Source organism: Propithecus coquereli, unplaced genomic scaffold (assembly GCF_000956105.1).
Source record: "Propithecus coquereli isolate 6110/MARCELLA unplaced genomic scaffold, Pcoq_1.0 Scaffold142, whole genome shotgun sequence".
Classification (NCBI taxonomy): domain Eukaryota; kingdom Metazoa; phylum Chordata; class Mammalia; order Primates; family Indriidae; genus Propithecus; species Propithecus coquereli.
The window spans coordinates 4,558,559-4,573,195 of NW_012138525.1; the positions used below are offsets into that span (position 1 = coordinate 4,558,559).

A 14,637-nucleotide genomic window follows, 5' to 3' on the forward strand; every position below is an offset into this window, starting at 1 on the left:
CTTGCTCAGGCTGGTTTCGAACTCCTGAGCTCAAACAATCCGCCCGCCTCGGCCTCCCAGAGAGCTAGGATTACAGGCGTGAGCCACCGCGCCCAGCCTTAGAGACAGGGTCTTGCTCTTGCTCAGGCTGGTCTCGAACTCCTGAGCTCAAACAATCCGCCCGCCTCGGCCTCCCAGAGTGCTAGGATTACAGGAGTAAGCCACTGCGCCCGGCCCATTTATGTATTTTTATAGAGACAGGCTCTCGCTCTGTCACCCAAGCTGGAGTGCAATGGCACAATCCCAGCTCACTGCAGGCTCGAACTCTGGGGCTCAAGCAAGTAGCTGGGACTACTGGTGCATGCCACCACACTTGGCTAATTTTAAAAAATTTCTTTTGTAGAGATGGGATCTCTCTATGTTACCCAGGCTGGTCTTGAACTCCTGGCCTCAAGTGATACTTCCACCTTGGCCTCTCAAAGTGCTGAGATTACAGGCATGAGCCAGTTTGCCTGGTCTGTTATTTTATTTTAAAACTTCTTTTAAAGCTTCCAGTATAAGGCCACTCAGATATTCAGAATTTATCCATTTCTCACCATCTCCATTGCTACCACCCTCATCTAAGCAACCACCATCATTCACCCAGATTATAAGAGTTTAACTATATTTTACTTATTTCTCTTGTTTACTTATGTCTCTCCCCACCAGAATATAAGATGTATGAGAGCATGGGTTCATGTCTACTTTGTTCACTGTTTTATCTAGACCTAGAACAGCATCTGGCACATAGGTACTCAATAAATATTTACTCTAGCCTGAGCAAGAGTGAGACCCCGTCTCTACTAAAAAAAAAAAATAGAAAGAAATTAGCAGACAATTAAAAATATATAGAAAAAATTAGCCAGGCATGGTGGCGCATGCCTGTAGTCCCAGCTATTCGGGAGGCTGAGGCAGGAGGATCACTTGAGCCCAGGAGTTTGAGGTTGCAGTGAGCTAGGTTGACGCCACAGCACTGTAGCCCAGGGAACGGAGTGAGGACTGTCTCAATAAACAAACAAGCAAATAAATAAATATTTGCTGACTCAATTATTAAATGAATGAATAAAGATGCCAGAAGACTTTTGTTTTATAAATTCCTATACTCTAAAAACATTTTTTACAAAATCATGCATTACTTTTCTAATTAACAAAATAATAAAGTCAAATAAATTAATTAAAATAGTGCTTTGTTCCCCCCAAGAAGCTGTTATGGTCCCATCTTCTCAGTAGAAGCTTATTTGACAACCCCAGACCATTTTCAAATTTTGGAGAAGTAAATGGAAGCCAGGAAAGCCTAAGTAATTTTCCTAAAATCACATGTAAAATAGAAGAGCCAGGATTGGAAAGCACATTTGACTTCACTCTTGACCTCTACATTATACTTTCTCCCCAAAGGAACAGTGGGTGGGAAGGAAGAGTGGTGTACAGAGGGCATTGCTAAGCCCTGGGGAATTGCAGTTCAATGTGGCCCCCTAGGGTCAAGCCTGCCTCATTTCACAGGTTCACCTACCGTTCCTTTCATTCTGTGTACCAGTTCGTACATTCGGATGCAGCCTTCCACTTTGATTGCCCGGGAAGACTGAAGTACCATAGATTCTGTATGTGGGGACTCCTGTTTATCCTATGTGGAAAGAAGATGAAAAAGGAATTAAGCTTTTAACATGGTAAAGTTGGTGTTAACTCTTCTAGACAAAGATCACATTCCAACTTATGAACAACCACCAATAACAATAATAAAAAAAAAAAAAACTCAAGCCAGAAACAGGGCATTTTGGGGTGGCATCTGTCCCCTTTGGATTCCCATTTGATAAGCCTGACATTTTGTGTTGAAAATTGTCTGTGTTTGTTATTTGTGAGTTTTGTCACAACATTTAAAAAGTTCCATCTAAAAGTCCCTTGGAAAAAATTCTGGCTGAATGGTCAACTTATAGCTGTGAACCTATGTCTAAGAAAAACGGTTTTGCTTCTTCTCCGAAAAAACACCAAATGGCGGATGACGCTGGTGCAGCAGGAGGGCCCGAAGGCCCCAGGGCCCTGGAATGGGAGGCTGCGGTGGCTTCCGTGGAGGCTTTGGCAGTGGCGTCTGGGGCCGGGGTCGCGGCTGTGGTCGGGGCCAGGGCCAGGGCCGAGGCCACGGAGCTCGCGGAGGCAAGGCCGGGGACAAGGAGTGGATGCCCATCACCAAGCTGGGCCGCTTGGTTAAGGACATGAAGATCAAATCCCTGGAGGAGATCTATCTGTTCTCCTTGCCCATCAAGGAGTCTGAGATCATTGACTTTTTCCTGGGGGCATCTCTCAAAGGAGATAGCCACTGCCATCTGAGGGGCCATCATCCTGGCCAAGCGCTCCATTGTCCCTGTGCAGAGAGGCTACTGAGGGAACAAGATCGGCAAGCCCTACACTGTTCCTTACAAGGTGACAGGCTGCTGCGGCACTGTGCTGGTACGTCTCATCCCTGCCCCTACAGGAACTGGCATCGTCTCAGCCCCTGTGCCCAAGAAGCTGTTGATGATGGCTGGTACTGATGACTGCTACACCTCGGCCAGGGGCTGCACTGCCACCCTGGGCAACTTCGCAAAGGCCATCTTTGATGCCATCTCCAAGACCTATAGCTATCTGACTCCTGACCTCTGGAAAGAGACAGTATTCACCAAGTCTCCCTACCAGGAATTCACTGACCATCTTGTCAAGACCCACACCAGAGTCTCTGTGCAGAGGACCCAGGCTCCAGCTGTGGCTATAACATAGCATTTTTATACAAGAAAAATAAAGTAAAATTAAGCCTGTAAAAAAAAAAAAAAAAGAAAAACGGTTTTATTGTAATCCAATATATGTGCTGGAGTATGAGAAAAAGTGGCTGATAGATAAAACTTTAAATTATTAAAAAAAAAGTAGAGCTAGGAATAAAAACTCATACAGAACCAATGATAAGATACGTAAACTTTAAGAGCAGGTATACAATTTGCTCTAAGCCTTTTTCCAGCAGCCAACACAATAAGGGGGACCTTATCAGTTAAACAGAAGCAATATTCATGAGGAAAAAAAATCCAATTGCTCATAAAATTAATTACATCATTCTTGGTACTAAGAATAGAGGGGAATTTCTCCTTCTGGGTCTTCATCAAGAGAACACTGAACAATGCAGTAAACAGCTGCAATAAGAAGCAATCATTATTTTCTGCTGCGTATGGTCACTGTCACGTGACAATATTAAACACTGTAACTTTGCAGCAACCATACCTTTTATCTTGAACTGATTAAAACCTTACCTTGGTTCCATTCGGTGTTGCAGGGGAGGCTGGTGAGAAGGCAGAGTTTCTGACAGGAGATTTGGGAACACATGAGGGTTGGTCTAGGGCTGAAGTGTACCTAGGGGATGGTGAGGTCTCAGAGGGTAGTGGGTTCTCCTGTGTATGGGGTAGGACATGATCTACCACCCATCCAGAGTAAGAAGATAGCTTTGGAAGAGTCATACATTCTTCTAAAACATCCTAGAGAAAAGAAAAGGGTTAAACCCAACTTGCATAGCAACTGCTCTAAGTATAATCTACCACATGCCTTACTGAACATCTCATAAGGCCTAAATAATAAATACCAAAGACCCAAAGTAATTGTATTAACAGTCAGAGATGAAAACAAAGTGCAGTGCTTTCTTGATAATGACCCTGATTTTCCTTCTAAAGAAAATCAGACTAAATAACCCTAACTACAGAAAAAGGAACAATACACAAAGATTGTCATTAAAACATATTTGAAAGCAACCTAAAACATTGGAATAAATTAGAATACAAGAGGAATTTCAAAGGAAACTATCATATACACAATCAGTGGAATATTAGTCATTTAAAAATACAGTCATCCCTCACTTGACAATGGGGATACGTTCTGAGACATGCATCGTTATGCAATTTCGCCACTGTGCAAACATTACAGAATGTACTTTAACAACCCTAGATGATATATATATATATTTTTTTTTTTTGGGACAGAGTCTCACTGTGTTGCCCGGGCTAGAGTGCCGTGGCGTCAGCCTAGCTCACAGCAACCTCAAACTCCTGGACTCAAGCGATCCTCCTGCCTCAGCCTCCCGAGTAGCTGGGACTACAGGCATGCGCCACCATGCCCGGCTAATTTTTTCTATATTTCTATATATTTTTAGTTGTCCATTTCTTTCTAATTTTAGTAGAGACAGGGTCTCGCTCTTGCTCAGGCTGGTCTCGAACTCCTGAGCTCAAACAATCTGCCCGCCTCGGCCTCCCAGAGAGCTAAGATTACAGGCGTGAGCCACCGCGCCCAGCCCCTAGATAATATATATTTTTTATCTATTTTTTTCCATATGGAAAACAGAATGTCCTAGCACCATTACTGAGTATCAATCATTTCCCCGACTTGACCTGCAATGCCACTATCAAGTGCCATATATCAAGTTTCCACATATGCTCCATTAACTTACGGGACCACTGTGGTATATGTGGTCCTACATATATCGTTGACTGACCAAAATGTCATTTTGTGGCTTATGACTGCACTGATTGTGAATCCTATGTAATAACATAATTGACATTCAATTTTCAGTGAAAAAACTAGAGTATTGATACGATTACAAGTATGTAAAATAAAAACAAATGCCACTACACTAGAAAACATGAAGGAAATATATCAGAAGTTACGCTTGAGTACTAAGTGATATATTTCTCCTTGTTCTAATTTTCTGCATTTCTTAGTTTAATGGAGATATAATTTTTAAAATGAAAATATGATACTTTTTTTAAAAAAGCAAAGAAAGTGGTAACTGATGTAAAATCCAATGGCTTAAATGAGATTTATAATACAAAGACTATAAAACAAATTCTAGACCCTCTCTAGTCTATGTGTGGACTTTATACCAGTTAACTATTCTCTCTACATGGCTGGCATACAGTGCTTTAAACCAGCGCTTATGCCATTTAACTGTAAAGTGCGTGACAAATTTTGGCTAGGAACTTTACTCAATGTCAGGAAATTTTACCAGGAAATATGGAGAAACAGTTTAATAATGATTAAGAGCGCTGAGTTTAGAACCAGCCTTTCTAGGTTTTAATTCCATCTCTGAATTCCACTTACCTGTTTTACTGTTGGCAAGTTACCTAACCTCTCAGGCCTCAGCTTCATCATTTTTTAATTTTTTTTATTAGAGACGGGGTTTCATTCCCTCACTCAGGTTGGAGTGTGGCGGCATGATTATAGCTCACAGCAGCCTCAGCCTCCCGAGAAGCTAGGACTACAGGCTTGTGTCACCGTACCTGGCTAATTATTTTTATGTTTTATTTATTTATTTATTTTAGAGATGGGGGTTTCACCATATTGCCCAGGCTGGTCTTGGACTTTTGGCCTCAAGCGATCCTCCCACCCCTGCCTCCCGAGTAGCTGGCACTACAGGTGCCAGTCACTGTACCCTGCAGCTTCATCCCTTCTAAAATGAGGTAATAAAGGATCCATCTCAAAAGGCTTTGAGAGGATTAAACAAGTAATATATATAAAGAACTTAGACCCATACCTGGCACATAATAAGTACTCAATAATTGCAAACTAATATTTTGTCCAGACCAGTGGTTCCTGAGCAGGAACAATTTTAACCTCTACAGGGTATTTGGCAATATCTGGAGGGAGACATTTTGGTCATCAGAACTAGGAGGGTGCTACTGGCATCTAGTGGGAAGAAGCCAGGGATGCTGCTTAACATTCTACAATGTACATGGCCTGGAACAGCAGCCCCTCCAAAAAGAATTATCCAACCCAGCCGAAAATGTCAATAGTGCTATGGTTGAAAATCCTAATGTAGATCACAGGTCGACATGTATAATAAATAGATATTCAACCCATGGTAAACAATCTGGACATAGAAGCAAATATGCTGATATGCACACTTTATACACTAATGAGGCTGATTTTAAAAATATATTAGAAATAACATTGAGACAACACCTTTTATTCATTCCTTACACCAAAATTAATTCTAGGAGCAAATTTTCAAGTACAAAGTGTAAAGCCATATATACAAAAAACACCATAAATAAAGAAAAACTCAATTAACAAACTAGAAAAATATAAATGCAAGATATATCACAGATAACGGGCTATTATCCCAATACATAAAGAACTTGTATAAATTAGAAGGAAAACAGTACCAAAACCCCCAATAGAAAAATGTGCAAAGACATAAACAAGCGATTCACAAATAAAGAAATAAAACAGTTTCAACTATAGGAAAGGATGTTCAACCTCATCTAAGAGAGAAATGTATAGTAAAACTACACTGAGATCTTATTCTTCCCTATTAAATAAGCAAAAAATTAAAAAGTATAATAATGCATTGTGTTGACAAAGCTGTAGGCAAATGGGCATGATCGTGCATTGCTGATTCAAGGCAAATTGATATATCCACTACGGAAGGGAATTGGTCAACAAAACTACATCTAGATTTACCTTTTGATCCAGTGATCTCACTTCTAGGATTTTATCCTGAAGATATACTTCCCACAAAATGAAAATGCTCATGTACAAGATTATTCACTGTCATACTGCTTGTAACTGCAAAACATTGGGAGCAACCTAAAAACCCATACATAGTAGAGTGGTTGAATTAACTGTGGAACCTCCATACAACAAAATACTATGCAACTGGGAAAAAACTCAAAAACTGATATGGAGTGATTTCTAGGATATATTAGATTAAAAAAGACAAGTACAAAAAAGTTATCTGTTTTGTATAGAAAAGAATGGGAAATAACAAAACATGCATCAATTTGTTTATTTAAAATAACACAGAAACAAGAAACTAGAAACTAATGAGATCGCTTACTTATAGGGAGTGGATATGAACTTGAGAAGGGGTTGGGGAGTGACCCTTCTCTGGCACACTTTATTGTACAGTTCTGATTTTGTAATCATCTTAATGTTTCACATATTCAAAATAACCAAAATCAACAAGGGTGGGAGAAAAAACTTTAAATAGAATACAAACAAAAACAAATGAATAAAGTAATCATATTGGCAGAGGTGGAAGTGGAGGTGGAACTAACCTAAATAACTTTTTGAACCCAGTATTTTAACCACAAACTTTCAGACTAGAAACAAAAAAACCCTGAATCCTAGTTAGTAGATTTGTTTCACAGAGGCATTCCATATTCTAAAATTCAAAAACTATTTTCTATGTATTCTAGGCTTGAGGAAATAAATATATTGTGGATGTGGGAGCCAGGTTTTTCACTGTCAGAGAACTGAAAGGGGAAAAGTAGAATGAATCCTATGGTGGAGATACTATTATGAACTCATGGTCTTTAATGTATATAGAAATAGATATAAATGTGGTTTGCATCCCTAGTAGAAATAATGAGGATATCTAGTGCCAGATCTTGGTTTCTAAATATAATTTTACACTAAACAAAACCAGCGGTCTTTGCCGAAAAGGCAGGTTCCAGAGCTGAGGCTGGAAAATATAAGATGCACCTGGAACTTTTTGTTGCATGAGAAAGTAAGGAAGTACTGACAATGACCACGAGGCCCTTTCCCTCCTCCGTTGGCATGGAGGTGCCAGCAAGGCAGCTGATGATTGGGGAAGGTGGGTGGAGGTACAGGCAAGTACGAAGGAGGCTGTCAGAAGAAACAACCAGAGTGGCTGGGAGATTGCTACCATGAACTAAATAAGTGAGTTGCTTGAGCAAATAAGTAAATATATTGAGAATAACAAGAGCCAAATTTACAAACACGGATGCGGGAAAGTTAAAAAGAACCCTGAGGTACGGGATTGGAAATGGCATTTATACGTACGAACCCATGGTTTCATAATATATATGTACATACAAATAGAGAAATAGTTATAGATAGCATTTAAGTGTGGATGTGTGTACACATATACATACATAGATTTCTTAGCTCCGTCTACTGAGAATGCTTAGAAGCAATGGTACCCAAGCAACAATGAGCACCCTGAACTAGATCTTAGTTTCTATACAGTACCATCCTCCACTTCAAAAGAATTCAGGGTCTTTGGAGAAACAGCTGATTCTAGGGTTGGGACAGGGAAAGTAGAACTTGCCCCTGGGACACCTTGTTGTGCGAAAAAGGAAAGAAATGTCAATGAATGATGGAAACATGTCAAAGGAACACAAGAGCCAATTTAAAGAGGCTCCCACTGGCCAAATCTGGGACACCTTTTTTCTTTTTTTTAATTTTTATGGATACATAATAGTCATACATATTTATGTGGTACATATGATATTTTGATACAAGCACACAAAATGTGGGACATTTAAAATAAATAAATAATGGATTATAACTCACTGAATAAAATAGGCACGCATAAGTTCATACTGATGTAACTAAACAGTGAAGAAAAGAAAGCTTCTCCTTACAGCAGAATGCCAACTAACAAATGTATTAATAGAAGGAATGGTGGATATAAAGAGACCTGATGGGCCGGGCGCGGTGGTTCACGCCTGTAATCCTAGCACTCTGGGAGGCCGAGGCGGGCGGATTCTTTGAGCTCAGGAGTTCGAAACCAGCCTGAGCAAGAGTGAGACCCCGTCTCTACTAAAAATAGAAAGAAATTAACCGGACAACTAAAAAAATATAGAAAAAATTAGCCGGGCATGGTGGCACATGCTGGTAGTCCCAGCGACTCGGGAGGCTGAGGCAGGAGGATCGTTTGAGCCCAGGAGTTTGAGGTTGCTGTGAGCTAGGCTGACGCCACGACACTCACTCTAGCCCGGGCAACAGAGTGAGACTCTGTCTCAAAAAAAAAAAAAAAAAAAAGAGAGACCTGATGGATAACAATGTGACCAGGTGATCAAGGTTAGCAACACCAGTGTTGGGACAGGTTGATATCTGTGTGCTTCCTCAGGTGACTTACTGAGAACAGGACATCATTCTGTGGTATTCTATTTAAGAATGCATAACCTGAGGCTGGCTGCGTGCCTGTAATTCTAGCACTTTGGGAGGCCGAGGTGGGAGGATTGCTTGAGGTCAGGAGTTGGAGACCAGCCTGAGCAAGAGCAAGACCCCGTCCACAAAAAAATAGAAAAATTAGCTGGGTGCCTGTAGTCCCAGCTACTCTGGAGGCTGAGGCAGGAGGATCGCTTGAGCCCAAGCGTGTGAGACTGCAGTGAGCTATGACGACGGCACTGCACTCTAGTAGCCGCGTGGCAGAGTGAGCAAAAAAAAAAAAAAAATGTATAAATGTATAAACTGATGGTTTGAAAGCACCAGACAGACCCAGGTTGGGAGTTAACCTACAGAATGTAAGGTCTGTATACTTTAAAACTGTCAACGATATGAAAGACGGGGAAATACTTTAGAATTGTTTCCCACACAAGTCTGAAGAGACAGGACAATGTCCTGCCTGAAGCTAACGACCAGCAACTCGGGGATAGTAGCTCTGCTTTAACTGTCTCCACATCATCCCACCTCCAGTACAGTGATCACGTCCCCACTGACTTTCCAGGTCAGCCAAATGTCATCTAAAAACTTGATCACTTCACTGACAGCAATGGGTTAGGTCGTGTTAATCGTGCGCTGCTAAATCTGGAGCTCCTGGCACATGAGTCAGTAAATTAACTGACCCTGAAAGGCCAGGATTGCTTTGACAACACAATACGAAGCGCCCAACTCTGGCTGGGGGCAGCAATGAAGCCTTCAGAGAGCAGAGCACCTCTGAAGTAAGGGCAGATCTCCGAACGGCTAGAACAGGTTGGAGAGGCCAGAAACTCTAAAACAGGCAGACGCACAAACAGGAGTCAAGAAATAAATGCAAGGTGTTAGAACGCACGGGATCCCGGGCGCAGGGCGTGCCAAGAGCTAAGCAAGAGCAAGATCCCGTCGCGAGGGGCGAGAGGGCCTAGGCCCTCCGGGGCCGCCGCTCACCTCACCCCGCAGCTGCCAGTCGCGGTGGTAGCAAAGGCGACCTTTGTTGGAACTACGCAGAGCCTGCAGGGTCTCCCAGCAGCGACCCTCGGACGGCATGGTCCGCCCTCTTCCAGCTCCTCAGAGGCTCCGCTTGTGACAAAACAAGCCCTCGAATCGGCCGCCGGCAAAGGGGCGCTGGCTTCCGCTTCCGGGGCACGCACGCAGCGCAGTGCAGCCCCTCCCCTAACGGCCCCACCCCCCACCGCCGGCGCTGTCTCCGGCTGCTGGGGCTAACTCTGCAGAGGGGAACACCAGCCGGGAGCTCTGTGGGTTGCGCAAAATCGGCCGTTCATTGAGGATTCGGGCAAACTGGAACCCTTATACACTGTTCATGGGATTGTAAAATGGAGCAGCTGCTGCGGAAGACAGTCTGGCAACCCCCCACGTCTACGCAGACTTGTACATACGTGAACGTTCATAGCAGCGTTATTCATAGTAGCCAAAAAGTGAAAGCAAATCCGTGTGTCCATCACGTGGTGAGTGAATAAAATATGGCACTATATGTAGGGTTCCCCAGTTCCCTCCACTTTCTGTGTCGTGACCGAGTATCACAGACTGCCTTGAAGGCTCTGTGACTCAGCAGCTGCAGGTTTTTCCCAGCAGGCTTGCCGCCAAACCCAGGCCTTGAAACATTCCCAGGCACTCATAAAGGTATCTAAGTTTTTGCCCAAAGCACTGAAAGAAACTAGCCCTTGCCCTGAGACAAATTCCTCAAACTCTCATACAAACTCCATACCTTGATCCCCCATCGCTCTGGACGTACCTGGGTAGAACACCCCTTCTCTCTTGCTGTCAGCCTGGAGAATTGCAGCACTGTGTATGTAAATTCCCCTGGTAAGCGCTTTGGACTGATCACCCTGGCCCTTAGTGCTTCCTTGGAATCCCAATCACCCCATCTCCAGAGGGTTTGGGGCATTCCCTTGTGGGGAATTCCTCTGCGGCAGCTTTTGGGGCAGTTCCAGCCGTGGGTTGCCATGAGAGAAAACACTATTATCTATACGCTGGAATATTATTCAGCAATACAAGTATAAAATACTGATAACATGCTACGATGTGAATCTGGAAATACGCTAAGTCAAAGAAGCCACATATTGGACAATTCCATTTACGTGAAGTGTCTAGAACAGGCAAATCCACAGAGCCAGAGAGACTATTTGTGGTTGCCAGCTGGAGGATGGGAATGGGGAAGGACCGCTTATGGGTTAAGTTTCTTCTGGGGGTGATGAAAATGGTCTAGAATTAGATAATGGTGATAGTTGCACAACTTGCTGAATATGCTAAAAACCACTGAATTATATATAAACTTTAAAAGGGTGAATTTTATAGTATGTTAATAATATCTCAATAAAAATAAGTCACAATTGCCCAGAGACAGCTGTAACTGGGACCTGACTTTTTTTTTTTCCTTTTCTCCCTTCATCCAAGTTTTTTAATTATTATGGGTACATAATAGTTATATATCTTTATAGGGTACATGTGATGTTTTGATACAGGCATACAATGAGAATTAATCAAATGAAAGTAATTGGGGTATCCAAAACCTCAGAAATTTATGTTAGGAACATTCCAATTCCACTCTTTATTTTAGAGCATACCCTAACTTATTAATTATAATCACTTTGTTGTGCTATCAAGTGTTGTTCATTGTATCTAACTATATTTTTGCACCCATTAACCATCCCCACTTTATCCCCCACTCCTTGCTACCCTTCCCAACCTCTGGTAACCACCATTTTACTCTTTCCCTGGCTTTTTGACCCTTGTATCCCCATTGTTCTATGGGATCTGTGTGAGGTAGGAAGGATTCTCTTTGGAGTATGAACAATATGAACATTTTTCATTTTCTGAGTTTTTACAAACTCTCTGGACTTTTTGTGATAGAATATTTTACAAAGAAAAATAGAGCAAAAATAATGAGTTGTACAGATATATATTCACGTTGGTGTAAATTTGCTAACTGTCCTTTCTTAGAAAAGTCTTTCCAATATTATAAGTTCAAGTCCATTTCCATTAAGGGTATGAAATTGGGCTTGGTTTTGTGGCAGTGGTAGCTAGTAGGGTTTTTTTTTTTTTTGAGACAGAGTCTCACTCTTTTGCCCGGGCTAGAGTGAGTGCTGTGGCGTCAGCCTAGCTCACAGCAACCTCAAACTCCTGGGCTCAAGCAATCCTTCTGCCTCAGCCTCCCGAGTAGCTGGGACTACAGGCATGCACCACCATGCCCGGCTAATTTTTTCTATATATTTTTAGTTGGCCGGTTAATTTCTTTCTAATTTTAGAAATTTCTTTCTAATTTTAGGCTGGTCTCGAACACCTGAGGTCAAACAATCCACCCGCCTCGGCCTCCCAGGGTGCTAGGATTACAGGCGTGAGCCACCTTGCCCGGCCACGCTAGTAGGGTTTTAATAATCTTCCTTAGAAAAAGTGAAAGCTGGAAACTACGAATGTCCTCAAAATGGTGGGGGGGGAGAGAGATTTCTGGTCTTCGAAATCCAGACGCCTGGGTGGGGCCCACTGCTTAAGGACATACAGGAATTCTCAAGAGTTTTTGACTTGGATTAGAGTGGCTGAGAAATGACAAGACTGGATTACCCAGAAAGCCAAGAACAGCGGGAATGGAAAGGGTAGCAGTCAACACAGTACCAATTTGTTCTCTTCTCTAAAGAATTTCTTCATTCTTTCTTTTTAGATGCAGGAAAATGTGAATAAAAACGGCCTATGTTCTTATCATTCAGAAACTGATTAACATTTTAAAAATACGCTGTACACCATCCCACGCTCTTCCTAACTGCTAATATGGTCTGCCCCAAACGCTGAGCAACGCCTTATGGAAGTCCGTGTCCTGCACACACCTCATGGATTGTAATGTGAAAATGTGCAAAGGAGAAAGAACCAACCTGAGCTAAAATGAAATGAAAAACAAATCTTACATGTACCAAGTAATTTAAAAAATGTTTCTGGCTCTCCTGCAGAGTTTAATCATTTTTAGAAGAGGGATGAGGGGGGTGCGGTAAAGAAAATCATCCAATGGAGACTTAAGTAACTGATTATAAAAGCTTTTTATAAAACCACACAAATATTTCAAGAATGGATGAATTCCACAGATACACATCAGGCAAAGAGAAACAAAAATTAATGAGAATAGGATTATACTTGTAAAAAGCCAAATGGACACAAGCCCTCAAGGGTCTGCTGTGAAATGCCTGGGGGCCAGTGGCCTCAAAAAAACTCAGGCATGAGACGTTTGCACTGAGCTTGGGAAACACCACACCCGTGAAATCAGAAAAAAAACAAGTGAAGGTGCTCACAGCCTGGGAGGAGCTCCTGCTGGTTGAGGTCAGAAAATCCAAGAGAGAGATCCCTAAAAAGATGAGGGCTGTAAGGGGACTGGTGGAAAAAGTCCAGTCCAAATATTCTCTCGGGAGAGGAAGGAGCAAAGTCATGGTAAGTTAAAATCTGGTACCCGAACGTAGTAGTTAATTTAAGGGCTGTCAAGGTAATTAAGAAATCTTCGATTAGGCAACTATATCAGGAAGGAGACACCCAAGTGCTTCCTGCTTCATCCCTGCTGCTTTACGTACTTTTCTGGAGCCAGTAGCTAAGGTCAAGATCCTGAACGCACTTCATCACTGGGAGTGAGAGGAAAACCCACTGGCTTTCCGGCTATGGCTTGGCAACTACTTAGTTCCCATGGCATGAGTCAGGGCTCTAGGCCCTAGACAGGTGGCCTCAGGCAGGAGGAGATCGGGAGCGGATGGGGGAGCTGGTCAGGTAGGTAGCATAGGGACTGTCCCCAAACACATTGGCATATGACGACTTCAGGAACTGGACATAGTTCTGCATGCTGCGGTTGGTGCTCTCCGACTGCTCCAGGCGATCTTTCAGGTCTTGTAGCCGGCTCTGGTAGCGGCGGTCCACCTAAGAGGAAAAACAGAGCATAGGCAGTGTGTGTGACATGTCCAGAATAGGCAAATCCACAGAGACACGGGGACATCATTAGGGGTTGCCAGGGGCTGAGGGGGAGGGGGATTGGGGAGTGACTGCTAATGAGTATGGGGTTTCTTTTTGAAAATATTCTCAACTTAGATTATAGTGATAATTGCACAACTCTGAATATACTAAAAACCATTGAATTATACAATTTAAATGAGTGAATTTTAGAGAATTTAAATGATAATAAAGCTGCGGATTTTTTTGAGATAGAGTCTCACTCTGTCACCTGGGCTAGAGTGCAATGGTGTCATTATAGCTCACTGCAAACTTAAACTCCTGTGCTCAAGGGATGCTCCTGCCTCAGCCTCCCGAGTAGGTGTGAGCCACTGTGCCTGGCTAACCTCGCTAATTTTTTCTATTTTTAGTAGAGACAGGGTCTCGCTCTTGCTCAGGCTGGTCTCCAACTCCTGAGCTCAAGTGATCCTCCCGCCTCAGCCTCCCAGAGTGCTAGCATTACAGGCATGAGCCACTGCGCCCGGCCAATAAAGCTGTTTTAGAAAGGGGATCTGGCTGGTAAGGGTGGCTCATGCTTATAATTCTAGCACTTTGGAAGGCAAAGGCAGGAGGATGGCTTGAACCAGGAGTTTGAGACCCCCTGGCAATATAGTGAGACACTGTTTCTACAAAAAAATTAAAAAAAAAAAAATTAGCTGGGTATGGTGGTATGTGCCTGCAGTCCCAGCTACT

General features: G+C 42.7%; 1 protein-coding gene across 1 annotated transcript in view; it reads right to left on the reverse strand.

Annotated features, from left to right (window-relative positions):
* Positions 1-10,130, reverse strand: part of GLE1 (GLE1 RNA export mediator) — a 29,044-nt gene extending 18,914 nt beyond the window's left edge. Inside the window, exons 1-3 of the mRNA XM_012639721.1 lie at positions 9,919-10,130; positions 3,288-3,509; positions 1,529-1,639 (exon numbers count right to left, since the gene is read on the reverse strand). Coding sequence (XP_012495175.1) covers positions 1,529-1,639; positions 3,288-3,509; positions 9,919-10,017 — 432 coding nt within the window. The 5' untranslated portion in view covers positions 10,018-10,130. The remainder of the gene's footprint in view (positions 1-1,528; positions 1,640-3,287; positions 3,510-9,918) is intronic.
* Between the last annotated feature and the right edge of the window lie 4,507 nt (positions 10,131-14,637).